Source organism: Coffea arabica, chromosome 10e (assembly GCF_036785885.1).
Source record: "Coffea arabica cultivar ET-39 chromosome 10e, Coffea Arabica ET-39 HiFi, whole genome shotgun sequence".
NCBI classification, from domain to species: domain Eukaryota; kingdom Viridiplantae; phylum Streptophyta; class Magnoliopsida; order Gentianales; family Rubiaceae; genus Coffea; species Coffea arabica.
The window spans coordinates 15,409,681-15,432,008 of record NC_092328.1 but is presented as its reverse complement, the minus strand read 5'-3'; the positions used below and the strand labels follow the sequence as shown (position 1 = coordinate 15,432,008).

Genomic DNA, 22,328 nt, shown 5'->3' with positions numbered 1-22,328 from the left:
GCGTTGCAGGTGCAAACAGATAAACCCAATGAGAAGGGTGATGGCTCCAATCAGAGAAACCAAAATTTTAGAGGAGGAGGACGCGACCGTGGTAGAGGCAATTTTAGAGGTCATGACAGAGGTAATTTTTACCAATAGAGAGGTAATAATTATCCCAATAATGAGTTAGAAAATAATAATAATTCTCGCAGACATAATATTCAATGCCATAATTTTAAAAAAAAATTGATCATTATAAAAGTGAGTGCTAGTACAATTTTGACAATAAAGGCGGGCATGCTAATATGGAAGAGACTAATGGCGAAAAGGATGAAACTATTTTATTCTCTAACTCAAGTATGGAAGAAAATGAAAAGAATAATTGATTTTTGAATTCTGGCTGCAATAACCATATGTGTGGTGACAAAAATATGTTTACTAATTTGGATGAATCTTTTAGATCTTTTGTTAAATTTAGCAACAATGAAAGAGTGTCTGTGCTTGGGAAAGGAAAAATCAAGATTACTTTGAAAAATTAAAAATCTAATTTTATCTTTGATGTTTTCTATGTTCCAAATCTTTATCATAATTTACTGAGTCTTAGGCAATTTTTTGATAAGGGATATGATTTACAATTCAAATGTAGTATTGGTACTATTATTGATGATCATTTGAGACTAATAGCAAAGGTATACATGAACACTAGCCGCTTATGATCTATTACTCTTAATTGTCATGATTTATCTTGTTTTCGTTCTATTGTTCTTGATGATATTCGATTGTGGCACATGCACTTTGGTTACTTGAATTTTAGGAGTTTGAGTTTTCTTATAAAAAAAAAATATGGTGTAAGGGCTGCCTTCTATTGATTTTTCTACAAAGTACTGCGAATCTTGTATTTTGGAAAATAAACACAAAGATCCTTTTCCTAAAGGTAAGGTTAGGAGGGCTGGTCATCTGTTGGAATTGATACATTTAGACTTGTGCTCAATTGATATACCTTCCAATGGAGGTCGTAATATTTATTGCCTTCATTAATGATTTTTAATAGGACAACTTGGGTATATTTTTTGAAGAATAAATCTGAAACTTGTGATATTTTTAAGAGTTTTAAAGTGTATGTTGAGAAGTAAAGTGGTCAATTTATTAAAATTTTGACATTTGACAGAGGCACTGAGTTTACTGTCTATGATGATTTTTTGGAAAAGTATGGGATTAAACATCAATTGACAGTCAGATACACTCCTCAGCAGAATGGAATAGTAGAGAGGAAAATGTGAGAACCTTGAAAAAAAAATATATATATATATACATATTGCATTTGCATTTTAGACTTTTAATAAATTTTATTTTCATTTGTTCTTAAGTAAGTGTGGAAAAATTATAATAATTCTTGTGTTACAAATAATTTAATTGTGCAAAATATTAAACTATTTGAACTTTGCCAAGTTAAAATAATATTTCTTGATGTAGATTGTTTTATTGCTTTAATATTAATTCTTTGAATTCTAATCACTAATTCTAAGTGTTAATAATGTTAAGTGTCAACGGGAACCTAGAATTAAGACGAAATCGATTTTAGGTCAAAACCCTTCATAATTTCACTTAGGACGTTAAAATCTCGATAATTGAATTTTTGCGAGATTAGTATACTAGTAGGCTATCAAATTTCATTTGGGGTAAAATTTTGGAATTAGATTATGAGTGAGGACCTAAGTGGAAGGTCGGACAAGATGTTAAAAGACCAAATTAGCCTTCCTCCATCTCAAATTAACCATGCAGTCATGGAACTGCATTGGGCAAGCTTCAAATCCAAGCACTTCCATACTGCCGGCTCATTCCCACTACACCCACACCACTACATCAACTCCAATTCACCATAACAATTCCATTTCCATTTCCTTCTTCTGCCGCAAACCGAGAGTGAAGTGAGAGAGAGAGCCGAGCTCTTTATTTTTTTTTCTTTCTGTCCGTAAGCTAGAGAGAAAAGAGAGAGACTTACCGTTCTTCCTTCATTCCATCCGTGTGCTGGTGAAGAGGACCGAGAGCCAACACTTCCTCCATTTCATTTGTAAGCTTGAGCAAGGGAGAGAGAGAGTCAGCAAGCTGCATTTCTGAACTGTCCGAGAGAGAGAGAGAGAGAGAGAGAGAGAGAGTAAGAAGTAGTTTGTGCGAGCTATCTGTCTTCATCTTCTTCATAACTGCCGAGAACTGACCATTTCCTTCCTCATCTTCAACCACTTGAGATCAACTCCAACAACCAACACCACAGCCTGCACTAACCGAGTTCAGACCAGCCATACCCGATTTCCTTAGCAAGCCGAGAGGAGAGAAAAATTGCAGCTGCTTGTCGCGTGAGTTGAGCTTCAAGTTGAGGTAAATTCTGGACTTAGACTAGTTAATCATAGGTATATGAAGTTGCTTATGAGCATGCATGTGATGGTTGTGCAGTTGGATGATGAATTAAGTCACAAGAAAATCTGATTATGAAGAAAATAGGAATTGCCGAGAGATTGAGCTGGGAATTGCAGCTTTAATTTGTTAATTTGAGGTGATCTGAGCCTAGATGTGTGTTTAGCTAACTAAAAACTGGATGATTAAGCTTTGCATGAGGTTAATCAGCCTTGAATAAGTAAGAAAATCGAAGCGGTGCAGAATCTGCTTGCATGCAAGCCAACCGAGAAGCCTTGGATGAAATTCTGGTTGGTTGATGATTTTTTTTTGATCATGTCCGAACCTGGTTTTGGATTAAATTGATAGTTAATTAGTTATTTGGTCATGCATGTTGCTGATTGAGCCATGGATGAAAGAAAAAAAAAATCTGAATTTCTAGAGTTACTTGTGAGTTAAGCTGGCCGTGACTTTCCTTTATGTTTTGGGTTGAATTTCCGGTTGATTTGTTGTAAGAAGTGATTGTTTGATGCCAAGAGCTAATGATTGATGAAGCTCTTGGCCATTTGAGTATTTTTTTTTCAAGAGTCAAATTTTGGTGGAATCGTTTAAGTGATTTGGCCGAAATGCACTTGGAAAGTCCATGACTTGTGGTTTGGAATTGTTTTGATGTCTTGGACTTCCTTTGTTTAATTTTTTTTTCTTGATTAGAATTGAACTTGTTGAGACCTAGGGCTAATGATTGATGAAACCCTAGTGAAATTGATGTTTGAATTGTGATTTTTCTATATTGGCAAATTGGAATATAATGTGCAAGTAAATTAGAATCGTGAAGGCCGTTTTGGTCCTTTGAATTCGAGTACTTTTTAACCAAGCTTTGTTGAAATATTTTGTCCTAGTATCAAGCTATAGAAATGAGTATAGTACGATAATGCTAAAATTCGAGTGTCGGGACTTTTAAAACCTTGCCAACTAGTTAATTCTTTCCATTGCTTAAACTAGCCTTATTACCTTTAGGAAATAATTGCATTAACTTCTAAACTCTAAATTTTTCGTAAAATTGTCCCTAGCTAGTTGTTTTAGGGGAAAATTGTTAAAAACACGAGGTTTGAATAGCTTTAAATGAAAGGCGTAGAAACTTGTTCGGCAAGAAACCTTATTTGAAGTAAGGGGGTTCTGGTTTGCACCTCTAGAAAGAAAGTACCTTCAAAGAAACCATACGAAATACTTTATCACTTTTACTAGTTTTAATTCTAAGAGAATTGTGGATTTACTTTGAGAAGATAAACTAGTTATATACCGGATAATCTTTCATATATAAACCAAGAACTTGTATAGTAAAACTTATAGTTTTAAAACTTGGTCTTTTAGGGTTTAGCGAGGACGTGGACTTCGATTCCCAGCTTGACTTTTGAGCTTCACTTTTGGTGAGTGTCCTTGCTTGTTCTATGTTTATCTTGTTAAAGTGCTTTCTTGACTTGTTATGTGATAATCGGATAGTGGTTTTCCTGATCCATCGAAATGGGCAGTGTGTACTTTATCGCACTAGCCCTTTCGAGTGGTGATTTGCTTGAAATGTTTGCTCAAATATTTTGCTCGCTCTAGTTAAGTACTGAGTGGGGGAATGTACCACACCTGAGGGTGGGAGGGCCTCTCATCCTAACTCAAGTACCAAAAACCTTGTAACTGTTGACTGGAGCGTGGACTCGTCAACTATACCACCAGGCAGGGGAATGTACCACACCTTAGGGTGGGAGGGCCTCTTATCCTGACTTGGTAACCACTTGTTGTGACGTCGTTGGGTGAATCCCTCGACTAGGCTATAAAAAGATATACTCGAGTAATACCAAACTCTCTCGTGAGAAGAATGGGTCCGGTGGGAATAAGTTGGTCGGAGCATGTTAAGGAAAAAAAAATCTACTAGGACTTTAGATAGTGAGAGTTGACGGAGGGTCAACTGCGGTTAAATTTTGATCAAGTTCGTGGAAAATGGCTCCTGAGAGCCCTGTATCCTACCCTGTGCTGTTATACGCTTTCCTACTTGTTGAATTTTAGTTTGGAGTTATTATTTGCTACTTGTTTTATATGATTGCATGTTTGGGGCACCACTGAGCTTTAGCTCACCCCACGTTACTTGTTTTCCTGAACAGGTTCTGGCATTTGAGAGACCTGAAGTCTGCCTTTACCTTTTATGAATGTTGTTTTGAATCAGACAATGTATCTTTCGTCTTGGGTTGCCACTTGAAGTTGGAAAAGTGCAAACCCTGAGTTGTTATTTGACTTGTATGAATGTATTTGGGTTTATGATTTCACTTTGTGGTTTGTAATGTATAAATACAGTTATGTTTTAATCTGATTGGAGATGTACGTAAGAGTGGATGTTCAGTTGTCCAATGGTAATGTTATCTCTGAAGTTAATGTGTCCTTAGTATTTTTGGTCGTTTTAAAGATTGGCTTGTTCGGGTGACGAATTTTGTAATGGTTTAAGTTATACGTCGGAAGGGTTTAGCCAGTTTCCTTGCGTAAGTCCTGGCAAGAGTTAGGCAGGCGACCCGCCAACCCTCTGGTTCGCCTTAGGGAGAAGTGGGGCCGCCACAGAAAAATCGGACTATAATGGATATGGTGAGATCAATGATGCATACCAAGAACATGCCTAAAAGTTTTTAGACATAAGCCGTTCCTTATGCTGTATATATTTCTAATAGGTCTCCCACACGATGCAATTTTGAAAAGACACCACAGGAGTTATGGTTTGGTAAGAAACCAAATATTTTTCATTTAAAAGTATTTGGTTGTTTTGCCTATTCCCATGTTCCAGATGCTATCAAAAAAAAGTTGGATGATAAAGCAGAAAAATGCATCTTTCTTGGTTATGATCATGAAACCACAGGTTATAGACTTTTCAATCTAAATATAGGAAAGGTGATTATTAGCAGAGATGTCATATTTAATGAGCAAGGAGTTTGGGATTAGTGTGAAAAAGTCACAGATTCTACATCAAAAAATCCATTAATGCCGTTTTATTTTGATGAAGGGAATTCTTTTAATCAACCAGTAGAGCAGTCTAGACAACATACTGGCAATCCTTCATCTTCCGGGATGCAGTCAAGTCCTGTGTAGTTATTCAGTCGTCCACAATGAGAACATTGCATGCCAACTCACTTGGAGGATTATGTTGTTGGTAACGATAATGAATTGTCTAATGAAGATATTGCAAATTTTACTTTATTTGCAGATTGTGATCCAGTTACCTTTGAGGAGGCTGTCAAAAATGAACATTGGAATCAAGCAATGGATGAGGAAATGCATGCAATTATAAAAATAAGACATGTGAGTTGACTACACTTTCATATGGGAAGAAACCAATTGGTGTCAAGCAAGTCTACAAGACCAAGTACAAGCCAGCTGGAGAAATAGATCATTACAAAGTAAGATTGGTGGTTAAAGGGTACAAGCAAAAGATAGGTATTAATTATTCAGAATTTATGCTCCAATTGCCAGGCTTGATAGTGTTCGCATGATTATATCAATTACTGCCAATAATTCTTGGAAGATTTATCAAATGGATATGAAATTTGTTTTGTTGAATGGAATTCTTGACGAGAAAGTGTATATTGAGCAACCAACAAATTATGTAAAGAAAAGTCAAGAAAATAAAGTCTACAGGTTAAAGAATGCTTTATATGGTTTGAAGCAAGCTTCTCGAGTTTGGTATACTCGTATCGACTCTTACTTTATTGGGAATGGTTTTCATAGATGTTCATATGAGCATACTTTATTTATCAAGTACAATCCTTGGGGTGATATTTTTAGTGTATGCTTATATGTGGATGATCTGATTTTTACTGGCAATAATCCCAAAGTGATTTCTAAATTCAAGGAGGCTATGATTAGTCATTTTGAAATGACTGACCTGGAATTAATGTCATATTTTTTTGGCATTGAGGTTTCTCAAACAGATCATGGCATATTTATTACACAGAAGAAATATGCAGGTGACATATTGAAGAGGTTTAAGATGAATACGACCAAACTTGTGTTGATTCCAGTTAAAGAGAAGTTGAAATTGGTAAAAGATGGTGGTGGTGAATTTATTAATGCCATTAATTTTAGAAGATTGATTGGCAGCCTAAGATACTTGACGTCGACAAGGCCTGACATTACTTTTGGTATTGGGTTAATCAACAGGTTTTTGGAGTCTTCTCGCCAATCACATTGGCAGGAAAGCCAAATGGATTTTAAGATACATTAGAGGTACACAATTTGATGGTATCTTTTATTCATATGCTAATAATTTTAATCTGGTTGGTTTTATAGACAGTGATTGGGTTGATGACATGATTCAAAGGAGAAGTAAGGTTATGGTTTTTATTTAGGCAGTGGTGTATTTTCATGATATTCTAAGAAACAAGTGGTAACATTATTTACAGTAGAAGCGTAGTATATGATAGTTGCACATAGTGCTACTCAAGCATTATGGTTGAGAAGAATGCTTGGCTTCCTACGGCATGACCAAGTTGGTCCTACCAAGATCTATTGTGATAGCAAGACTGCTATTGAATTGTTAAAGAATCCAGTATTTCGTGGAAGAAGCAAGCATATTGACATCAAATTTCACTTCATTCATGAACTAATTTAAAATCAGAAATTGCCATTGACTATTGTAAAAGTGAAGATCAAGTGGCGGACATTTTCACGAAACCATTGAAAGTGGAGCTATTTCTCAAGTTGAAGAAAATGCTTGGTATGAAGTGATTTGAAGACATTGATTTAAGGGAGACAATGTAGGATTATTAAACCAAATCCTTTTAGGATTTAGTTTATTGTTTAGTTATGATTTCCTATTACTAGTATATTTTGGTAGTTTAAATCACAATAGAATAGTTTGGTATTTGGTAGTCTATATAAAGACCATAGCTCTTGGTCTATCGGTATAGAAGAGAAAGAAAAGATTCAAAGAGATAATAAAAACTTCTAGTTCTCTTTCCTCTATTTCGTCTTCTGGTTTTGGAATTTATTTTGTCTTCTTGTAGTTTTATTCAATTGTGAAAGCCTTGTAGCTTATATTAATTATTTTTTGTGGGCCTACAGGGTCTCATGGGAACTTCCAGTCCAACCTATTTAAGAAAGAAAAAAATCTTTGAAAAGCAAAGAAAGAAAGTAGTAAGTTCCAAAAATTAAAAACAAGAAGGGAATCTTTAAGGTGATGCAACACGAAAATAACTAAGAGTTTTAAGTTACACAAACAGAGATATTGATTTCATTTGAAGGATCACATTTTTGGTGAAGTTTTGGTGAAGAATAGCATGTACAGCTGAATGATCCATTGACAATGAACATAAAAGTGTGCTAGATTGATCCGTGAAATTAAGTAGGGATACAAGACTAGCTTTTTAAGGATTATCAGCAAGAAGTTTTTGGGAACACCTTTGACAAAGAAGGAATAAGCATCCACCAGATTTATTTGTTACATAAGTTGTGTAACCATTTTAAATATTGCTTATAGAACTATAAAAAATGAAAATTAATTTAAATATTGTGTTCTAATCAATATTGAGAATGGTTTTCATATTGTTCAATGTTTCAGACAATGCACAATAACGTTATACACATTAGGTAATGATGTGTCTTTCTTTCTTTCTTCTTTTTTTTACCCTTCCATCTTTTTGAATATACTTTCCACCTCAACTAGTAGCATATTGGACTGACCCTAGTAGTTAAGTAATGACATGTCAACAACCTTATTGGTCTCCATAGATGTGTTAGAAAGTATTCATACATCCATATAAAGATTTTGGGTTCAAATTCTTTTGCTCCATCCCCACTTTTTAAGTCTCACCCCTCTCTTGTTCAAACAAAAATTATTCATCATTTATATATGACTCCTAATGAATAGTCGTACATTTTGTGTGCAATAAAAGGCGGTATAGTTGTGAAATACATTTCTTATCCGAAGTTAATAGAATAAGAAAATAATAAATAGTACTACTATTTTGTGCCATGAGAGGTAAGCTGTGACGCCCCGAAAAGTATGAGTGTGAGAACCCGAAATTTTCTAATTTTCTAGGGTTTATTTTATTTAATCGCCTGCCTTTTCTACATTTTCTTTATTAGAAAAATTCCCCAGATAAAGTTTATGAGCAAAGATAGTTTTAAAATGATTTTTCTAGTATCGATTAGTTTTTGAGAAATTAAGAGCGTATTTTGGACGTGGGACCCGCAAGTGCGGTAAATGCATTATATTTTTGACAACTTGTTGGCATTTTGTATTAAGTGATATTATTTTACAAAGTGCTAAGATATTTGTATTGGAGAGACAAAAAGATAAGTTTTAAACCTAAAGGTGACAAGTGTCACCATCTAATTTAATCTTGGACTTTGACCATTTGACTTTACCTTTACCTTTACCCAATAAATACAAAAAATTGATCAAAATAAGCTTCATTTTGCAAGCTTCTCGGCCGAATGTTCTTGCTCAAGAAAGAAAGAAAAGCTCTCAATTTCTTCCTTCTATTTCTTGCTCAATCTTCAAATCCAACCAATAAAACTCCAAATCATTCCATAAAATCTCTTTGCTAAGTGGTCTTGAGGTGTTTTGTGGAGTTGTTTGGAAAGCTAAGGTGATTTGTTGCTCTATCTCTTGTATGGCTAAGGTGAGTTGTGAAGAACCACTCTCCTCCCTTAATTGATGCTTAAATCATGCTTAGTGGTAGTATGAGATGCAATATTATGGATTATTTCTTGATTTGTGGTTGAATTGATGAAGTTTTATAATTTTTGGGGATTTTTCTGTTTTCATATGGATATGATTGTGTGGTTATATATGATGATTGGAAATGATATTTAAGGACTCTATGAGGTGGAAAAAGTGGTCAATTGCAATCAATTTCTGTTTTGGAAGAAATTTCAGAAAATTAGGTTTTGTGAAGGAACATTCTGCCCGAATTTTTAGCTCCTAGTTAAAGGCCTAATTGGCCTTGGCTTAAAACATGAAAGTTGTAGGGAATGAAATTTTAGAGATGCCTACAAAATTTCAGGTCAATCGGAGTAGTTTAGAATGAGAAAAGCCGAAATTACTATTGCTGTTCTGGTTTTACCCGAATGTAAGAATTGCGCCTGTAATTGGTTGTTTTGGCTGGAATTGCTTCCGAATTGGTTGTTGAGGCCTTCTGATGAAATGTAGCCCTGTTTCTTAGATTTCATCTGGTTTTGGAATTTCTGGATTTGGACTTGGATAGCCTGATTTATGATGTTTCCGCTAGAATACGTTCTGTGAATCTGTTTTTGTGATTCTGGTATGGTATCTTGCATTTTTGACCTGGTTACACTCGAAAATGGGTTGAGTGACCTTCTGTAATATTGTAGCCCTGTCTCTTAGCTTCGAAACAGTGGGTCTTTCACCTTCATCCGACAATCGTAGCGCCTTTGGTACCATTACCGCAAAATGACGTCAAAACTGTTTTTCTGGTTTTGAGCTTAACTTTCATTTCCGGACTTTTCCCTAGCTTGACTTGTACTAGTACTACTTGGAGCTTGCTGAATGGCTATTGGATGAACTTGTTGTTGTGTGTGTACCTTTGGGACTGGCTGAGGAAATAATGAAGCCATGATGGCTGGAAAAGTTAACAAATTAAGGGGAAGTGCTGTCCGAACTTTGAAGGGATTTGTTTGCATTGAGTTTGTGATCTAAGACTTGGATTTGAGCAAGGCAATATTATATGCTGGATGATTTCTGAGCCGCGGAGGTGAGTGACCCTAAACTATTTCCAAAGTACTTGTGAAATGTTTCTTGCATTATGTATTCGATTGCATATCATGCGTGCTTGCATGTGAGTTCATGACATGATTTGGCTTCAATGAGTTCTGGGAAAGTCTTGTGCTGGACACCAACGTCTCCACTCTGTTTATGGTTCATGTTCATGTTTATCTGGAGCTCAAGAAAGGGGCTCCCTCTTAATGTTAATGTTAATGTTAAATGATCTATTTGAGCGTTGGGTGTTCAAGTGCTATGATTTCCCTGGCTCACGAGAGCACTAAACGAACATTTGATCTCTGAATCATGACATCATCGAAATGATCGAAATGCAACATTGTGAAATATATTTGTTTAATGATTTTACTGGTTACTCGCTGAGCTTCTAGCTCACCCCAAAAATATTTTATTCCTCTCCACAGGGCTCAAAGCGAAGGAAGGACTTGTTGTGCTTATTCACGTGTCTGGATGGCCTATATCTTGTACAGTTTGGATTTGGAATCATTTTATGTATAGTTGGGAATTATTTCCGCTTTGCTTTTGACATGTAATTTTTGGAGAATTTGATGTATATTGGAGATTTATATTGTAATATGTGAGTTTTATCTGGTAATCTGTTTGAGGAATGTAGTGAACGACTGAGTCCCGGCGAGAGCTGGGCAGGCGGCCCGCCGAACCCTCTGGTTCGCCTTAGGGGGAGGTGGGGCTGTCACATAAGCCCTGTTTTTAATTGTATGTAAAAGTTTTATGGTTAATTACACTTTACCCTCCTGAACTTGGGCCCTTATAACACTTTTCCCCCCTAAACTCCAAATATATACACTTTACTCCTTGTGGTCAACTTTTTGACGGGATTAAAATGAAATTATATTTTTCATGACCAAAATATTGTTGATGAATTCTTAAACACACATAATAATTGTAACATAATAAATGCCAATTTCTTTAATATTTGCTAAATGCATTTAAACACAATTACACTATGCATTTCGATCTTTTAGTACCAAAATTCAAAAAAAAAAAGAAATCTAAGCAACTCAATGTATTTATCTCAATGCTATAGGAATACTTATTTTAAATAAAATAAAATAAAATAAAATAAATAAATGCATTTGGAATGAAAATTATTTGTTTATATTTTTTATTGTAGCACTTTTTCATGTGTTTTATATGAGATAAAAACAAAAATGTATTGAAAAATATATTTAAAGGATTTTTATTTTTTTAAAATATAGAATGCAAATAAAATACAAAACAAGGTATGAATGTGATATAAAATTACCAAATAGCATCTTATTGACTCGTGAAAATCTTGTGAAAGTTGCAAAGTAAATGAAAATCATCAAAACTAATCCATTTACAATTTAAAGGAATAAAGATAAGCGATAAAAAACTTGTGCAGATGCTTTAGAAAATTTTTAATTCTTTTCTTATCCACAATTCAAATTTTCAATTCTTTGATATTATATCATCGTTTATATTTTAATTTTTTAAATCATATGCTTTTGTGTTTTTTATAATAAAATGTTTCATATTCGAATTAAAAGTATAGCATTATGCTAGAACTATTATGTAAGGGCATTAATGTCATTTTGTTAAATTTTTGGATGGAGAATTCATCATTAATATTTGACTTAGTCAATGAAGGGGGCATAGTGTATATATTTAAAGTTCAGGAGGCAAAGTGTTATAAAGGGTCAAGTTCAACGGGGCAAACTATAATTAACCCAAAGCTTTAATTTCTTTAGCTAAACTTTTTCCATTCATAGGTTGGAGGATGATGTCTGAATTTATATTGAGGCCACTTTTTAATAGGGGTGTACATCAAATTCGAATGCGGAAATTCAGATAACTCAATTCAGTTTTTATGGTATTTTAATTCTATTGTATCCGACCAAATTTGCTTTCGAATTCAGTCATTGACCGCAATGGCCAAAAAAGGTTTCAACCTATGCATGTCAATTTCCAATTTCCAAATTTTGGATTTCAGCATTTCAGAGTATTCAATTTCCAAATGCCAAAACATGAAATCATAATCTGTGCACGTTAAATGTGAGCAAAAGAACTAAAGAACAGCCATTATTGACAAGGATTTGGCTTCATTGTAAGTTACAACTTAGTACTTACAAATACCAATACATAGGCAAGTCAAGCCAAATTCATGAAATTTAATAAATTGTCAATTCAAACACCAGATTGTCCACTGCCCAGCTTCAAACTGGGTTGTCCAAATATGAAAGAAAAGTTAAATTACTATCTACAACATCAGGATTTTAGATTCAAAAGAATTAGGAAATTGTCCAGATATGAAATTTATGTCAACAGCAGTCCATAACTCCATATGATTCCAAAATTGAGCAAAAGTTGATTGGCAATGGCATCTGCAGAGGCCCCGTCCTGGGCCTGTACACATGGCAGCCCAGAGAGCTCCGAGCTGGGCTTAGACCCCGGGCCCATGTGAACTGTCCCGCGGCCCTCCGCCGCTAGGGTTCCGAGGGACTCCAGAGAACAATCCCTCATAGGTCGGGATTGTTCCCCCCTCAGTGCGGGATTGGGGCTATTCTGGGCGAGTCCCGAAACGTACGGAGGTCGGACTCCTAAGCAGGTATAAATAATAACGCACACCGGCTGCGCCAGGTACGCTCACTATTAGACAATTACTCCCGACCGTTCTACTTCGCGTGAACCTCACTCACCGGAAAACTAACTTGACCGTCGGAGTGCCATCGGGGACAACCTCAGGGCCCCTGTTAGTTCACTCTCTTGTTTCTCTTTCAGGCTTAGGACGCGCTCTTTCCATCAGCAAGCCGAGCTCATCAGCTCAGCTCGGTTCGGGGAAGTTCCGTGCTTCTTCAGTTGGCGTCGTCTGTGGGAATCCGAAGAAAAGTACAAGTAGTTGTGTTGATGGCGAGAACACGTTCTAAGCGAACCGTTGAGAACACCAATCCAGGAGCCGGCGAGGGGTCCCGGCGAGCGGAGACCAAGGCGGCTCGGGGCGCTGGGGGCTCAGCCCTTTCAGGGGAATAGAGACAGCAGATCTTTCAGTTCGTGACGGAGAACCTTCCCATGCTGGAGGATATAATCCGACAGGCAAAGGAGAGGGGTGAAGCGGGGGACGCACAAACCTCCAAGGCGAAGGGAAAGGAGAGGGAATCGCCTCCCGTTCCCTCGGAGGATGAGTCCCGGGACCAGCCCCCCAAGAGGAAACGGCAACGGACTCCCCCTCGGCCGCGGGCCTCGGTGGTCGGTGACAGCGAGAGCTATTCTCGCGATCGGACCGCGGGAGGCCGACCGAGGAATCCCTCCTCGTGGAAGCTCGCGCGGAACGAGCCTGAGCGCTCCCCCGCCCAATCTATCAAGAGCCGGCCGCGAGACCCTCCCCAGTGGCCGCCTGTCCGGGACGAGTTTGAGCAGATCCTGCGGCCGCGGCTGTACGAGGACAACTATACAGCCTCGCCCTTCACCCGAGAAATAGAAGATTACCCATTGCCGCGGAGATTCAAAATCCCGAACATCGAACTGTACGACGGCTCGACCGACCTGGAAGACCACCTCTCGGTCTTCCTGACACACATGCGTCTGCAAACCGCCGCGGATGCACTCCGCTGCAAGACCTTCCCCATGTTTTTGAAGGGGAAGGCCCGGCTTTGGTTCCAGGGCCTAACGCCGGGGTACATCCGGAGTTTCGCCGAGCTGGCCAAACAGTTCGCCGCGCAGTTCGTCTCCTCGAAGACTTACTCTAAAAACGCGATTCATCTGATGGCCATCATGCAGAAATCGGACGAGTCCCTGAGGAGTTTCTTGACCCGCTTCAACACGGAGAGCTTGCAGATCAGGGACAAAGACGAGAAGGTGGTCATGGCCGCCTTCATGAATGGGCTTAGGGTGGAAGAGCTCTTCTACAAGCTCGTCGAGAAGCCCCCCGGTAACCTGGAAGAACCCTTGACCAGGGCGCACGCGGCCGCTAATACGGAAGAGGCTGGTCGCCTGAAGAGAGAATCAGATAGGGAGCTCGGAGATGGCAGAGGACGGGTGAACCCGCCCGAGCATAAGGACGGCCCGGCCAAGAAGAATGTTTTCGACCGACTCTCAAAGGATAAAGCCCCCGCTCAGCCGCCGCTTCCAGCAAAAGGCTACACCCCCCTAATTCGGCCCAGAGCCCAAATTCTGGCCGTTATGGAGGCGGAAGGCCTAGGGGGGCAGCCACCTAAGATGGGGACACCCCGGAACAAGAGGAATCAGGACCGGTACTGTGCCTTCCACCGTGGCGTTGGGCATGATACAGAGGGGTGCTGGGCCCTGCAAAAGGAGATAGAGGATCTGATCTAGCACGGCTTCTTGGGGCGATTCGTGCAGCAAGGTCGACCGGGCCAGGGGCCAGGACGCGCCTATCGCGGGGACCGCGGGGAGGCCCAGCGTCGCGACCGCCCTGAGCGCCGTGACTCGCCCCGGGCCGACTACCCCGACCCGGACACCCAGAACCTGGCAGGGGTAATAAACACCATCGCTGGGGGCCCTACGGGGGGGGACAGCCATGCAGCCAGGAAGAACCGGCGACCTCCTCCCGAGGGGGATGACTCCCTGAAACGTCTGCGCATGGACGAGGAGATCACCTTCGGACCGAGAGACGCGGTTCCCTTGGCGTCTGGTAACCACGAGGCCATCGTGATAGATGTCGTGACCAATAATTATCGGGTGAAGAAGGTGTACGTCAACCAGGGGAGCGCGGTGGACATCCTGTTCTACCGGGTGTTCAAGGAGCTCGGCTTGGAGGACGGACAACTCACCCCGGTTCGGACACCCCTGGTGGGCTTTACCGGACCTCCCATCACTCCGGAGGGGATAATCACCCTGATGGTTACGGTAGGGCAGGCGCCCAAGTGTCGGACCATCCCCGTCAATTTCATGGTGGTCAAGCAATCATCCCCGTACAACGTGTTCTTGGGACGGCCCGCCCTGAACGCCCTCCGAGCTATCCCGTCGTCTCTCCATCTCAGCGTCAAATTCCCCACCCCGGGAGGAATAGCTGAGGTTCATGGAGACCCAGAGGTGGCCCGAGCTTGTTACCTGGCCGTACTCCCGGGACATGAGCAGGTGGTCACCCAGACGACCAGCTTGGAGCCTTACATCTCAGGGGAGGAGGCCCAGCAATCGGGCACCCAGGACGAGATTGAGGAGTTCCCGCTGAGAGAGGACAGACCTGACCGGGTCCTCCGCATCGGTGCGTCGCTACCCCCCAAAGAGAAAAATGTCTTGAAGGCTCTACTAAGGGAGTATGCCCAGGTCTTCGCGTGGACAGTAGAGGATATGCCTGGGATTCCGACTGACCTGGCCGTCCACCACCTCAACATAGATCCTCGCTTCAAGCCAGTGAAGCAGAAGAAGAGGAACTTCGCTCCAGAGAGGAATGAAGTGATCAGGAAGGAGGTCGGTAAGCTACTGGAATCCAAAATCATTTTGGAGGTATACTACCCGACCTGGCTAGCCAACCCTGTCCTGGTGAAGAAGGAGGACCAGTCCTGGAGGATGTGCGTGGAGTTTACAGATCTAAATAAAGCCTGCCCGAAGGACTGCTTCCCCTTGCCGAGGATTGACAGGTTAGTAGATGCTACTGTTGGTTTTGACGTTTTGTGTTTTCTGGATGCTTTCAAGGGATACCACCAGATAGAGATGGCTGAGGAGGATCGGGAAAAGACTTCCTTCATCACCGAGGAAGGAACTTACTGCTACCGGACCATGCCGTTTGGACTAAAGAACGCCGGAGCTACCTACCAACGTCTGGTCAACAAGCTGTTCCAGAATCAGATCGGCAGTAGTATGGAGGTCTACGTGGACGATATGATCGTCAAGAGCCGAACTGATCAGCAGGTCGTTCCCGACCTGAAGGAAATCTTGAACATTCTGCGCAAAAGCCGGATGCGGCTGAACCCAAAGAAGTGTACTTTCGGGGTTAGGTCGGGAAAGTTCCTGGGCTTCCTGGTCTCCGGGAAGGGATCCGGGCCAATCCGGACAAGCTCCAGGCCATCATGGACATGGCCCCTCCGAAGAGCGTCAAGGAGGTCCAACGACTCGCGGGGAGGATGGCCGCCCTGAATAGATTCCTCTCACGCTCCGCGGTGAGGGGGCTACCCTTCTTCCGGATCCTTAAAGCGCCAAAGGATTTTCAATGAACATAGGAATGCCAGGAAGCCTTCACCGACCTGAAAGCATACCTGGCCGATCTTCCTGCTCTGACTGCCCCGGAGCAGGGGGAGACCTGTTCCTATACTTGTCTGCTTGCAACGAGACCGTTAGCGCGGTTTTGGTGCGAGAGGACAAGGGGGCTCAAAGGCCGATATACTACGTTAGCCGAGCCTTACAAGGGCCGGAGACGCGGTACACGCCGGCGGAAAAGTTGGTCCTCGCTTTGGTGCACGCCGCCCGGAAGCTCCGACCTTACTTCCTGGCCCACAGCATCACCGTCCTGACGGACCAACCCTTGCGGCAGATACTCATGAAACCTGAAGTCTCAGACAGAATGACCAAATGGGCCGTCGAGCTGGCCAAGCACGACATCGACTATCAGCCTCGCACCTCTATCAAAGCCCAGACCCTGGCAGACTTCCTCGCCGAGGGAACCAGTTTACCTGTGTCTGAGCCGAGCTCTATGCCCGAGGCGGCCCGGCCGGAAGAGCCGTGGGTACTATTTGTTGACGGGGTTTCAAGTAAGGAAGGAAGCAGAGCCGGCCTGCTACTCACCTCGCCCATCGGTGAGGAGCTGACCTAAGCACTTAGGTTTGACTTCCCGGCATCCAACAACGAGGCTGAGTACGAGGCCCTATTGACAGGATTGCGGATAGCCCACCAGATGGATGTAACCGCGATCAGGGTCCGGAGTGACTCTCAACTTGTAGTTTACCAAGTCCGCGGGGAGTACGAGGCCAAGGAGGACGTCATGAAGAAGTATTTGGCCAAAGTGCAGGAGGCGATAAAACTGTTCGACATCTTCGAGATTGAGCGGGTACCAAGGTCACAGAACAAGCGGACGGACGCCCTATCAAAGCTGGCGTCCTCCTCGTTCGCCCATCTGAGCAAGAAAGTTTTGGTGGAGGTTCTCAAACAAAAAAGCATTGACCCGGTACAGGTCTTGGCCATAGACAGTCCGGCCACTTGGATGACTCCTCTTGTCGACTTCCTCAGCTCGGGTGTCCTCCCCAAGGATAAAACCGAGACTCGCCGACTCCAACTCCGAGCTGCTAAATACGCCTACGCTGGGAACACCCTCTATCGGAGGTCGTATTTGTCTCCCTGGCTAAAGTGCGTAACTCCCGATGAGGGTGATTATGTCCTCCGAGAAGTGCACGAAGGCCTGTGTGCGGCACACGTAGGGTCCCGGGTGTTGGCCAAAAAATGCCTGCTTCTAGGCTACTACTAGCCCTCGGTGTTTCGGGATGCCGCAACCCTAGTTCAGAAATGCCGAGCTTGCCAGGTGCACGCCCCGCTGCGCCATCAACCCACTCGGGAGATGGTCCCCGTCCACAGGCCTTGGCCCTTTGCCCAGTGGGGGATAGACCTCTTGGGTCCTTTTTCCCGAGCTCCTGGAAGGTACGAACACCTCGTGGTGGCCATCGACTATTTCACAAAGTGCATGGAGGCCGAGCCTCTGGCCACTATCTCCGGAAGGGCAATCCAGAAGTTCTTCTGGAAGAACATAGTCTGCCGTTTGGGGATCCCGCGTGTCCTAATATCCGACAACGGGCGACAGTTTGCTGAAAATCCCTTCAGGAGCTGGTGCGCCGAGCTCGGGATCAGCCAACACTTCACCTCGGTCGGACATCCCCAGGCCAACGGTCAGGTAGAGAATGCTAATCGAACAATCTTGCAGGGGCTGAAGACCAGGCTGGAACTAGCCCAGTCAAATTGGTTAGATGAACTCCCAAGCGTCCTCTGGGCTTACCGCACTACGCCGAGGACAGCCACACAAGAGACTCCGTTTTCCCTGACCTATGGGACGGAAGCGGTGGTGCCCGCGGAGATCGGCCTCCCCTCGCTTCGGACACAAAACTTCGCTGCGAAAGCCAATGAGGAGGAGCTGAAGTGCAACTTGGATCTGCTGGAGGCCAAGCGTGAGGAAGCGGCGATACGAATGGCTAAGTATAAAAGCCAGCTCACCCGCTACCACAACGCAAGGGTAAGGAGTACGCAGTACCAGCCAGGAGATCTCGTCCTAAGAAAGAACTCAGTCAGCCGAGCTCATAGCTCCAACAAGCTTGACTCGAATTGGGAGGGGCCATATAAGGTCTTAGAGACAAGCCGGGTTGGGTACTGTAGGCTTGCGAGATTAGACGGAGCAGAGGTACCCCACACTTGGCACTTCTCAAATTTGCGGTTGTTCGTAGGATAAGCTAGTCCAGGGTATTTTACTGTATTTTTTGGAATCCTCATACAAGTTCATCATTGAATAAATGTTGGCTTTCCAAGTTTTAAGTCCCTTCTCGTTATTATTAAACTTCTCACTTCTGCACTAGCACACTCAGATAATCCTAAGTGTCCTAGTGGGGGGTTCGGGGGTGATATGACCGAGATAATGAATTGACGGAAATAATGAACTGACTGCCTTTAAAGTTGGGGCTCGACCCTAGAGGTCAGCATGATTATCTTCAGGATTTTGACGCTCGACCCGGGAGGTCGGTGGCAATGTGAGGATCTCAAAATTTCATTAATTTCTGAAAATTAAAATAAATATTATTTAAACTTTGAAAATTATTAAATAATATGAATTTATATTTAAAAATGTGTATTTATATTATTAATGATGTTTTCACTTATATAAATGTTATATTTTAATTTACATGAATTTTCAAAATTTATTTGACGGTTCGCGTTCGGCTAAACATTAAGTTGGATTTTCGCACTCCCATACGCAATATAGCTCTAAGTTGAACTGTATGATATGTAGAGGTTATAAAAATGTATAATTCAGTTGAGAAAATGCTAGGTGAGGAATTTCTACCAGTAGATAAAATTCTCGCGCGTAAACGCGATTCAATTCAAAATTTTCCCACCATTAATGGCATGCCCAAAAAGTCTTCAAACCTATACTCTAGCTTACCTTCATTTTCAACCCATCTTATCACCAACTACCAGCCGTTTCTCTTCTCTTCAAGCTCGATCATCTGCCGGCGTTGTGTTGGACCAGGGGAGAAGGAGAAACTAGCTGCCATTTTTCTTTCCTCCAACCACAGAACCTTCCAAGCTGACTCAAAACCCCAGACCCAAGCTTCTCTTCACCTCAACGTTTGCTGCTGGGTTGTTGCTGTGGGTGGTCTGACCGAGAGAAAAACAGAGTGCAAGGGGTGCGGACTGACCTCAGTGATTCTAGGAGCGAACTTGGGGAACTAGGCACTTCATTTAGCTAGTAAACAACCACCAAAGGTAACCCAAAAACTTCCGCTTCACCCCTTAGCCAAAATTTCAGATTTATTGCAGCTTTTGGTTCTTGAAGTTTTAGCTTGCCTTGGTGTAACATGTTGGGTTGCTGATCCTCTAAGCTAATGATTGATGAAGCTAGAGGTGTTTTATGTGCTATATGTATGTTTTGAGGTGGTTATATGTTGGGAAAATTTTTTTGAATAAAGCTGGGGTGCTGCCGAGAGAAGGGAAAATTTTCCAGATTTGTACCTGTTGATGTTTTGCAAATTTCGCTTAGTTAATGAACTGGATTGTTTATTTGGGGGCTAGACTAGTTAGTGGTGATTGTTAGGGACTTAAAGTATGAATTATAAGTTGGAAATGGTTGATCAAAAAGAAGAGAAAATTTCTGCTCTGCAACCGAACCAGCAGGCCTGTTTTTCTTCCAACTTTGCCCAGCTTTTTGAACTGGATTTTGTGAAGTTATTGAGCTATTTAAATCATGTATATGTTCACCTATATGTGTAGAGTAGTTTTGGTGAAAATGCAGCTTTGGTACAATGGGAAATTTCATTCAAAAATCAAAGAGAAAAATGCCCTTTGAGCTACCCGAAAATTCTGGAAATTTTCCAGATTTTGGTCGAATTTTGGGGGTTGATTTCGACAAATTTGTGAACTATTTGGGCTGTATACATGTTTACCAATATGTGTAGTATTGTTTGGGGGAAAATGTAGCTTTTGGGTAGTTGAAAAGTTTTGGACAAATTGAAGAGAAAATGGACTTCCTGTACCAAATGCACTTGGAAGAAATTTTTCCAGCTTTGCATGAGACATGTTAAATGATTTTCACGTTAACATGAACCCAATTTGACTTGTGTTTAGTTAAGGGGTGTGTATAGCTCAATTTGGGACAAAAATCTAGTAGAGTTTACGTTCAAAAAGTGGACCAAAATTTTATTCTTTACGACGCTACCGAAAACAGAAATTTTGTTTGAAATTAGAAATGATTTTGATGTTTGGATTTCGTTTTGGTTAAATGTGGATTAAATTGTCCCGAAAATGTTTTCTAGCATTAACCTTCGTTACTAGGTCCACTTCGAGTCAATAACCTTGAATTTTATTAGACCAAATGTCCTATTTCGAGAAATATGCCAAATTTGGAAATTTTCTTGAAAACTCAAGTTTTTGCCTTCAAGAAAATCCTTGAACCAAGTTGGTCAATGGAATTTGGCAAACTTAAGGAGTTTCTATTTTATAGAAATTCCAACGGCTAGTTTTACTTGGTTTATATGATTTCCTCTTAAAAGAATTTTCCAAGATATTTTTGGGGAAAATTAGAGGGGAAAAATTCTTCTAAATGGTTAAATGTGATTTTTCTCAACTTGTGACACCAAAGGGGTGTTAATTGCTTATACGACTCTAGAACTTGGTTATTGGAACATTTGACGAATTTAGCAAGTTTTTTGTTTTAAAGAAACCTCAAAATTTAATTTCACTTGAGAATTTGTGGATTCCACTTTGAGAATACGATTAATGCTAGTTTGGGATTTTTGAGTGAAGTTAAATGCTAGAAGACTTGAGTAAACTCGCCAACTCAAAAGTAGAAATTTACGTGAATTATTTGTATGTTTTTAGGAGTCGGTGAAGGGCACAACCTCGGTCAAAGTTTGGAATTCTAGACACTTCACTTAAGGTGAGTGTCTCTTGCATGAATCATGTTTAACTGCTAGTTGAACTACTTGTTAAAAGTACTTGCTAGAGATATCATGAAATGTTATATGCTATGTGATTTCGTGAAATATCACAAGTACAAGTGTTGCAATGTCGATTGGAGCGGGGTCTCGTCGACTAAATAAACCAAACGGATGTACGTACCACGCTCTATTAGAGTGGGAGGTACCTCTCTGCCGTCTTGGTAAAAGTGCTTGCAAAAATTCGTGTTGGAGTCGGGCCCGAAAATAAGGGGAAAGTCGTTGCTAGGAGACGTGTAGATTAGGGAAAATGTCGACATGGAGATTAGGTAGTGAAAGTTGACGGAGTGTCAACTACTATATATTACCTGATCAAGTGCGAGGACTTTGGCTCCTGAGAGCCCCGTATCCTTTTCTTGTCATGTTACTTCGTTTTTCCTAAATTGTTAATTGCTTACTCGTCCATTTGTAGTTGTTAAATTGCCCTATGTGAATTGCATGTTTCGAGGCGCCACTGAGCTATTGGCTCATCCCTTCCAATTTGTTTTCCTTGACAGGTTCTGAAATGCATGAAATCTTGGAGAACTAGAAAAGAAATGTTATATTTTGAATGCCCACTTTTGTAATTGTACTTTGAGGGATACTTTAATATCTTTTGGATGATTTTCTTGTGCCTTTGGGAAAATGTGAATCCTATGATGCTTCTGTGCCCTGGATTAGGAACTTTAAATTGTAAATTAAGTATTTTTAAACTCGATGTGTTCGTTGGTACTTGGAATTGTATTTTTGGGCTATATAAGTTGAATTGTATGATTTATTTAAGTACTTAGCTTGCTCGAGGAGTAATTTTTATTTTCGATTTATGTTTGGTAATATTAGTTGCTAGAGTGAGTGAGTTCTGGCGAGAGCTAGGCAGGCGACCCGCCAACCCTTTGGTTCGCCTTAGGGGGAAGTGGGGCCGTCACAGGTGGTATCAGAGCATTAGGTTAAAACGTATTTGGGAGAATTGTTAGGTATTTTATTCCTAGAAATAGGAATGAGATATTTAGATATATTTTAGGTGATAATTGATCAAATTAATAGTGCTAAGGTTTAACTTTGAAAGTTTTGGCTGTTTTGTAGGT

At 41.2% G+C, this 22,328-nt stretch overlaps 1 protein-coding gene across 1 annotated transcript; it reads left to right on the top strand.

Annotated features, from left to right (window-relative positions):
• Positions 1–16,301: 16,301 nt before the first annotated feature.
• On the top strand, positions 16,302–17,537 carry LOC140015131 (uncharacterized). The gene is made up of 2 exons (XM_072067026.1): positions 16,302–16,827; positions 16,951–17,537. Exons 1-2 carry the CDS (start codon positions 16,302–16,304, stop codon positions 17,535–17,537), a joined length of 1,113 nt encoding a protein of 370 aa, XP_071923127.1.
• Positions 17,538–22,328: the final 4,791 nt, after the last annotated feature.